The sequence below is a fragment of the Chrysemys picta genome, chromosome 12 (genome assembly GCF_011386835.1).
Source record: "Chrysemys picta bellii isolate R12L10 chromosome 12, ASM1138683v2, whole genome shotgun sequence".
Classification (NCBI taxonomy): domain Eukaryota; kingdom Metazoa; phylum Chordata; order Testudines; family Emydidae; genus Chrysemys; species Chrysemys picta.
Genome location: NC_088802.1, coordinates 54,892,544 through 54,901,250, shown reverse-complemented (window position 1 = coordinate 54,901,250; position 8,707 = coordinate 54,892,544). Strand labels below are relative to the sequence as shown.

The 8,707-nt window shown below is 66.8% G+C and overlaps 1 protein-coding gene across 1 annotated transcript; it reads left to right on the top strand.

Moving 5' to 3' along the window:
* The first annotated feature begins 1,095 nt into the window (after positions 1-1,095).
* On the top strand, positions 1,096-8,051 carry FSCN2 (fascin actin-bundling protein 2, retinal). Its single transcript, XM_005282980.4, has 5 exons — positions 1,096-2,867; positions 6,070-6,226; positions 6,601-6,722; positions 7,066-7,233; positions 7,321-8,051. The coding sequence occupies exons 1-5, from the start codon at positions 2,045-2,047 to the stop codon at positions 7,524-7,526; spliced, it is 1,476 nt and encodes a 491-aa protein (XP_005283037.1). The 5' UTR covers positions 1,096-2,044; the 3' UTR covers positions 7,527-8,051.
* Positions 8,052-8,707: the final 656 nt, after the last annotated feature.

Sequence of the window (8,707 nt, the reverse complement as noted above, 5' to 3'; positions counted from 1 at the left end):
CTGAGTCCCTCGGCTTCCCTGCTGCCTACAGCGGTCGTTAGGGCAGCCCAAGGGGGTCCGCGGCGTGACCCCTCTCCAAGTGTGGCATAGCTTCCCCTTCAGCACCTGCAGCTTGGTGCCCAGCACTGGAGGTCCCGGCCAGGATCAGGGCCCATTGTGCTCGGAGCTGCACAAACTCACAGTAATAGACCCTGCCCCAAAGAGTTTAAATCGCAACAGAGATGGGCGGGAGGGGAAACTGAGGTACAGAGCAGCGCAGCGAAGTAACAGTGCCCCCCCACGGCGCTTGTACCCCATTCGGGAGGAGCCCATGGAACCCCCTGGCACCGCTGCAGGCTCAGACACCCACTGGTTTGGGCCCCCTCTGCGGGCCAGGGCCACCCCTGATCCCGTTGGAGCCTCTCCCTGAATCCAGTGGGACAAGGGCTTATCCCCGAGCAGCCAGCGTGGCCATGGGTCAAGCCGAGCTGCCCCACACGCAGCCAGCCCAGCTCCCAACACCGCAACCCACGGTGCTGCCAGCACTTCCGTGCCAAGATGCCCTGGCCCTGCCTCTGGGGTCAGCGCTTACCCTGCGCAGGGGGGCGAGCGGCCCCAGCCCGTCCAAACCCCACTGTGTGCGCCAGCCGGGACTCGCACCCCCAGAGCCCAGGGGAGCGACACCACAGGGCTGGGGACAGCCAGGCCAGGCCGGAGCGCAGGCCCCCTGGCTTGGCTTCATCCCATGCCCCCATGGGCCACCCTCCTCCCTATTCAGACCCTGCCGCCTGCCACCCCATCCACACCCCTTCTCCCCCCCCCCGCTCTTTCCTCATCACCGGCCGTAGCCCCTTCGGCTGCTCTTCTCCAACCCCCCCGCCCTCCCCCGGCTGTCAGGCTCCGCCTGGCTGCCAGATGGGGGCAACGGCTCAGCTGGGCTCACACCCCAGGACCACAGACATGGGCCCTCCCCCCTGCCCCAGGATGGCAGCCACGCCGGCCCTGGCCTTTTGCAGCCCTATGTCCCATTGCAAACTCCTCTCCAGCGTGCCCCCTCGCCCCCTGCTCCCACGGCCCCCGTGCTGAGGTGACTGTCCCCCGGGGTACTAGCTGCCCTTAGCCAGGTGGAGTTCTATGTGGGGCTGATCCCCTGCGCTCACGGCCATGGGGCAGCGCCGGGATCCTTCCTGGGCGCCGCCTGGGCCGGGGGAGGATTTGGAGCAGCAGGGGTTGCAGGACAGATGGAGGCCAGAGGCCCAAAGAGGGATAAACGGTTTAAACTAATCAAAAGGCCGGGCTAATTGTTAAGGAGCTTAACCAGCCAGCGTGCGGCTGGAGGTGACCTCCTGCCGAATCAGAGACGCCCGTAACCCTAGCCGGGTGCCCACGGGAAGGCAGCGCGGCCCCGGCAGGGGCGGATCGGGTTGCGGCCCAAGTTTTCCACCTGAGACTCGGTGGCACAGAGGAAGGTGGCAGGACCTGCCACCAGGGGAAGAGCCCGCCGGCCGCGGAGGGGGTCAGGGACGCAGACACCAGCCACGGCCCCAACCCCAGGCCGGCCCAGCGGAGCCGAACACCGGAGCACTCCATCAAAGGCCCATTGTCTCCCGCATCAACCCCCTCGCTTGTGTTCGCGCAAGCCCCACCGTTGGCTGCCGAGGGCTCGGAGCCCATTGAAATCCAGGCGAGCTCTGTAATCGTAGCTGGCCCTCACTAACCCCGGCTGCAGCGCGGAAGCCCGTGCGTTTCCTGGCCTGCACCCCCGGCCCGCCGGAGCGGGAGAGGTCAGCCGGAGCAGCCGCGCAGGGGCCAGACGTCCAGACCAGGTTGGCATTCCAGGCTGCAGGTTAGATGAAGGCAAGCGAGGCTGCGCCCGGCGGAGAGGGACCAGGAACTGGGGCAGCGGCAAGTCAGTGCGGCTTGGCCTGAGGCACTTGGCTCTAATCCAGGTCTGCCTGGGGCCGGCTGCGCGTGGGAACGAGTGTGCGAGCACGAACCCACCGGTGTCCTCAGCAGGGCTGGGAGAACCGCGACTTGCGCCCCACTCCCCGGGAACCAAGAGAAGATGCCAACCAACGGGATCCACCAGGTCTTGAAGATCCAGTTTGGCTTGATCAACTGCCAGAACCGCTACCTGACGGCTGAGAGCTTTGGCTACAAGGTCAACGCCTCGGCGCCCAGCCTGAAGAGGAAGCAGATCTGGACCCTGGAGCAGGATGAGGCCGACAGCTCCGTGGTCTTCCTGAGAAGCCACCTGGGCAGGTACCTGGCCGCTGACAAGGACGGGAAGGTGTCCTGTGAAGCCGAGAAGCCAGGCAGAGACGGGCGCTTCACTATTGTCACCCAGTCAGATGGGCGCTGGGCACTGCAGTCTCAGCCCTACAAGCGCTTCTTTGGGGGCTCGGAAGACAGGCTGTCCTGCTTCGCCCAGGCCGTCACCGAGGCCGAGCTGTGGACCGTCCACCTGGCCATCCACCCGCAGGCCAACCTGCTGAGCATCAGCCGGAGGCGGTACGCACACCTGAGCGCCTTGGAGGACGAGATCTCCACCGACAGCAACATCCCCTGGGGTGTGGACGCGCTCATCACCCTCACCTTCCAGAACCAGCGGTACTGCCTGCGGGCCTGCGACAACCGCTACCTGCAGAACGACGGCGCCCTGGTGCCGGAGCCCGGCCCGCGCACCGGCTACACCCTGGAGTTCAAGGCAGGGAAGCTGGCTTTCAAGGACTGCAACGGGAAGTACCTGGCGCCCATGGGGCCCACGGGCACCCTGAAGGCCGGGAGGAGCTCCAAGCCGGGCAAGGACGAACTCTTTGATCTGGAGGAGAGCCACCCGCAAGTGGTTTTCCTGGCGTCCAATGGCCGATACGTCTCCATCCGGCAAGGTAAGTGCCCCCCCTTTGCCCCCTTCCCTCCCCATGGGCAGCTTCCCTCTCTGGGGGGGAGGGTGCCCTGCCCCCATACACCTGAGCACCTAGAACCGGGAGATCCCGCTTCCTGGGTGCCACCCTGCCTGTTGCAAAGACTCTTCAGCCAAGCCGGCTTGGAGGGACCCGCCGGGGGCTCCGGGCCCTCTGGGCTCGTGCAGGTTCGGGGCTGCCTGGTCAAGGCTGTCCTGGCTCCTCCCCCTTTTCCCACCCCCCTCCCTTTCACAGTGGCATTTCAAGTGCACTCCCCACCCCTTCCCGAGCTCCCTCTCTGTCTGGGGTGGGGGCACGCCCCACTCACACTGGCAGCCCACGCTCGGGCCCAGCCCCCCCGGGGTCAGATTCCCAGTTAGCCCTGCTGTGGGCCTGGCTAGCGGGGGGCAGGGGCTGACACTCACCCTTTCTCCAGCTGCGCTCCTTAGTTGGGTTCTGCCCCATGGGGGCGGGTGCAAAGTGGCATTGGCTTTGCTAAGAGGGCGAGGGGCTCTCCTGCCGTCTCCCTGGTCATGAGCAGCCCCTCTGGCTGGCACCCACGCAGCGGGGTGGGGTGGGGTGGGGGACGCCAGTCGGTTCTTCAATAAACCACATCCCTGGGCCACCAGGAAGTGACCAGCTCGCTCCCTGCTGCACCTGGAGACCATCAGCCCCGGGGAATGTGGTGTTCGCTCCTCCCACGCAGGAGCAGCCCAGACTGGTCCTTTTGCCTGGTGTCCTGGTAGCTAATAACCCCTCCGTCCATGGCACGGCCCCCAGAGGGCCCCCAGGAGCAGTGACCCGTCTTACTCAGCATCCTGCCTGTCCCGGAGCCCACCTCAGCTCGTCTTTCTCCAGCCCTGTTTGCCACAGGCGCGAGAGCCGGGCCCAATGCACCTGGCCAGGTGCAGACTGTGGTTTCCAGGGGAACAGACGAGGGTTCTGCTGACAATCACTTTCCGGGCACCACAGCCCCATGGCTGCAATCCTCCCTGTGCAGCTGCTGTTGTTACTCCCAGGGTCTGCCTGCCAGTGCCTGGGGCCAGCGACAGGCATTTCAGGGGGCAGCGTCTTGAGCGAAGCGGGAGACTTTTCTCTCTGCAGAGCAGCTCCCTGCATGCTGAGTCCCCGCCGGGCCTTCCCAGAGCCCAGCCCTGGCAAGCCGAAAGGCTGTCAAAGGAGGCCCCCAAGCTGGTCCCTTCCCCTCCAGGAGCTGCCCTGGAGCCGGAGCAAGCCGTGCCCAGCCCTGGGTTGCCGGCTGCCCCGTGTGAACATGGGTTACGCTCACCCAAGTTAGTGCCGGCTGGAGGCCACCGCAGGCCTTTCGCCTCCGTCCTGCCTGAACTCCTGCAGATGGGCACTTGGCCAAACCCAGCCTGGTCCCGCTGTTTAAGGGGGGTGGGGGTCAGAGCAGTGGGGTCCGGGACATGGGCTGGCTCCCCTGTGGCAGTCACGGCTCAGGTCCATCCCTGGCAGATTTCAAGGGAGCTTGGGGGGGGGGGGGGCAACATGGGGCAGGCCCCCTGGTCTCCTAGCCAAGCCTGATCCCCCGACAGCCCCCACAGGGCCCATGGGGGGCCACGCCCAATTGGGGGGCTGCCCCTCCTGCCCCATCCTCCCCACCAGCGAAGGAGACCCAGGGGGCGGGGCTGCCTTTGCACCGAGCCGCCTCCTCCCCCCACCCGGTGAGTCAGGCTGGGCCATATGGGCCCGACGGGAACAGGTGGCAGCAGGCGACGCTCCCTCCGCCGAGGGGCGTGTGCAGGCGGCGCGTTGCTCGCTGCTCCATCGCCATAGTAACCCGGCCCCCCAGCCCGGCCTGCGCACCGCGCAGGGGTGTGTGAGAGCAGGAGTCTGGGTGTGTGTGCACAGGTGGTGTGGGTGTGTGTACACGTGAGTCTGAGTGTGTGTGAGAGAGAGCATGGATCTGGGGGGGGGGGTGTCCAGGTCTGAGTGTGTGCGCACATGGGGGTGTGTGTGCGTGGGGGGGGGTCTGTGTGCATGGGTACACATGGGATGTGTGTGTGTATAGGGGGATCTGTGTGCATGTGTACACATGGTGTGTGTGTGCACATAGATGTGTGTGTGCATGGGGGGAGTCTGTGTGCATGTGTACACACGGTGTGTGTGTGTGTGTGTGTGTGCACATAGATGTGTGTGCATGGGGGGCTCTGTGTGCATGTGTACACATGGGGGGGTGTCAGTGTGTGTGTGTGGGTCTGTGTGCATATGTACCCATGGGGTGTGTGTGAGAGAGCATGGGTCTCCCCGAGCCCCTCCTGCCAGCCGCGCTGCACGGCCTGGCGGTGGCGTTGTGCATGGGACAAAAAGCTGGCGCTGGAGGGAGACCCACCAAATTCAGGACCCTGGTGAGGGGAGACCCAGCAATCTCCCGGGGTGCGGCAGCCAGCCATTGCCTCGCCCTGGGCTGGCCTCTATAACCCAACCCTGTGCCCCCTACAAACTGCAAACACCTCCTGGGGGCAGGGCCCACAACCCCCGGGCTGCAGGCTGAGCGGTGGCTCTCTCGGGCACAGGCAGGGGGGCTGTAGGGCACCCCGTGGAGCGAGGGGCGGTGGGGCTGCCCCATGCAGCCAGCTAACAGCGCTGCTGCGCGCGGCCCAAGCGGCTTATGTGCGGGTGACGCTGAGGGCTGAGTTATAAATAGGGGGTTTGTGTTTCTGAATCGCTAAGCAGATGGAAACAACAGCAATCAGGTTAATGAGCCCAATTAGCGCCGATTGTTTGGGAGGATTTGCGGGGCGGGGGGCGCCCGCAGATCAGCTGCTCGCCCAGTGGAAAGGAGGGGTGAGCGGGGCGTGGCCGGGGCTGTGACACAGGGAATTAGGGCTCTGTGACCTGAGCGGTCAGCCATGCTCTGCTCGCCTGGCAGCAGGGGCTGGCGAGGCTGGCTCCTGGTGGGTGCCTTGCCGGGATGCTGGGGGGCTCCCCAGTGCCCCTCCGGCCTGAGCAGCTACACAACGCCAGCGAGACCCAAGGGAGATGGGGCTGTGCGTCCATATGAACAGGGGATGGGCCAAAAAGCCACATCCTTGTTCTCTATTAATCCTGACTGCAGCCCCTGCTAGCCCAACCCTGGGCTCTGCCTCCCTGCAGCTCTGCCGCTGCCCCTCAGTCCTGACCCCCAGCCTTGCCCCATGCCCTGCGGCCTCCTCGTTCCCTGCAGGTGTCAACGTCTCGGCCAACCAGGACGAAGAGATGACCCACGAGACCTTCCAGATGCAAATTGACAGAGAGACCAAGAAGTGCGTCTTCCATTCCAACGCGGGCAGCTCCTGGACCCTGGTGTCGCACGGGGGCATCCAAGTCACTGCCACCAGCGTGTGAGTATGCGCGCCGTCCCGCACGCTCCCCGGGCACACTCGGCCCGACTGCAGTGCTCAGCGCCACAGCCCCAGGGGGCACCGGGACAAAGGGAGAATCAGGTCTGGGGCCAGCCCTAGGGCGCTGAGTGGCAGAGCACGCATCATGGGAGTTGTGATCAGGCTGTAAAACTCACTGGGGTCTCTGGCTGCTGGAGCACTGTGCTGGGGGCAGGTGCTGGCACCTCCTGGCGGGTACCTGCCTGGGCCAGTCTGCTGGGTCTGCCAGGCACTGAGCACCAAGGAGATTAGCCGCTGCAGGTGCCCCTTGCCCTGCCCAAGCTGCCCCTTCCAGAGCCCGTCTCTGACTCGGGCTGTCTCACTCGCCCCCCCAGTGCCGCCAACAACATGTTCGACATCGAGTGGCGCGGCCGGCGGGTGGCCCTCAAGGCCAGCAACGGCAAGTACATCTGCGCCAAGAAGAACGGGCAGCTGGCCGCGGTTAGCGACTCCGTTGGTAAGTCCCGCCTCAGCCGGGGGGCGGGTGGGGGTGGGCAGCAGGAGGCCCTGCCGCGTCCCCGGGGCCCGGGGCTCAGCACCTACCGGGCCAGGCCGAGGGCAGCGTTGCTGGGGGGCGCTGGGTGAGAGGGGTTTGCAGCTGCGATGTCTACCCTGTGCCAGCGAGCTCCAGATGCTGCACCCCCAATGGAGGGTGACGTCCCCCTGGCTGTCAAGTGGCTAGGCTACTGGGCAGAGCAGGGGGTGCCTGGTGCCCAGGCCCTGGCAGAGGGGGTGGCTGTGGCCCCACTGGGCAGGGCTGCCTCGCGAGCTGCTGCCCACAGCCCTGCCGCGCTCCCCAGGGGAAGACGAGGAGTTCGTCCTCAAGCTGATTAACCGGCCCATCCTGGTGCTGCGGGGCGACCACGGCTTCGTCTGCTGCCACCGCGGCTCCAACCTGTTGGATGCCAACCGGGCCACCTACGACGTCTTCCAGCTGCTCTTCAGCGACGGGGCCTATCACATCCGGGGTGAGTGCCGGGCTGGGCCGGGCGGGGGGGGGCGGGCGCGGCCTGGCAGGGCCCTGCCCTCACCCGCCCCCTCCGCTCTCTCCCCAGGCCTGGGCGGCAAGTTCTGGTACATCGCCAGCAGCGGTGCCATCTGCAGCGACGGGGAGATGTCCGAGGATTTCTTCTTCGAGTTCCGGGAACGCGGGCGCGTGGCCGTCCGGGGGAAGAACGGCAAATACCTGCGCGGGGACACAGCCGGCACCCTGCGCGCCGATGCCGACTCCCTGCCCCGTGCCACGCTCTGGGAGTACTGAGCCCGGCCCCCACCCCTAGCACATAGACCCCTAGGGCCCACGCCCGCTAAGCCAGCTCGGCACGCGCCCAGCGACCCCTGCTGGGCTCTCACCTGCTGCGGGGCAGGGACGGGCACAAGGGGGCATGCCCCCCCACCCCCCGCCGGGCAGCCGTGTTGGGGTGGGCTGGTGGGAGGGGCTTGTGGGCTTGCAAGAGATTGACATGGTAGATGCCTGGTGTTAGTGCTGTCCTTAATCTCCCCCATTGTGGCGCCCACCCCCTCACCCCCCCCCTCGCTGAGCTCATTAAAATCCGGTTGAGTTGCACCCTGGGGGGGGGGTCGCTCGTCTTCCTTCACCAGCAGTGCCCCTCAGGGCCCCCGGCACCGGGCCGGCAGACACCGTCCTGGGACAAGGGGGCCCCGCCCGTGCCACCGAGCTGCCCCATGGCTAGTGCCGTGAGCCATAGAACCACAGCTGGGCGGGCTGGCACCAGGTCCCCCAAGGCATCGCCCGGCCTGGGCTCTGGGGAGGGATGGAGCTGCCTGCCACTCGCTCAGCCCCTCGGCCGGGGGCTCCTTGCCAGGCCCCCCCTGCTCCCCCAGCCCTGAGCAGCAGATTCTGCTTCCCTAGAGCACATTTACCAGCCATGCCTGGAGCGTGGGGGGAGGGGGATCGGGGCTGCGGAGGAAGGAGACTATGGGGGAAAGGGATTGGAGCGGGTGGGGGAGGGGGAAGGAATGTGGGCTGTGGGGGGAAAGCGGTGGGGGGGGCTGTGGGGTGGGAGTGGAGCCCAGGGATGGAGCGGCCCCAGTCCCAGCCCCTTCCTGGGCATGTGGGCAGAGTTAACCCTGCCCGAGGAATCCCAGCTATGCAGCTGCTGGGAGCTGGCCATACCCGGCGCGTCCTGCCCGCCCCACCCGCTGCCAGGGCTGCCCGCACTCTCGGCCCAGGGGCCAGCAACTGCCACGGTGGCTCCAGCCCAGAGGTGGCTGCACCCCGCTGGCTCAGCAGGCTCCGGCAGGGGGGCACTGGGAGGCCCGTGGCGGCAGGCGGCCCGGGCGCTGGGCTGTGGTGTCCCACGCGGTGCCGTGGCCACGCTGGGGAAGCCTACGGGCACCAGGCTTCCTTCAGGATCAGGCAGGAGAGATCCTGACCTGACTCCTCCCAGCCAGGGCGTCTCCTGCCCTGGGCCCCGCTCG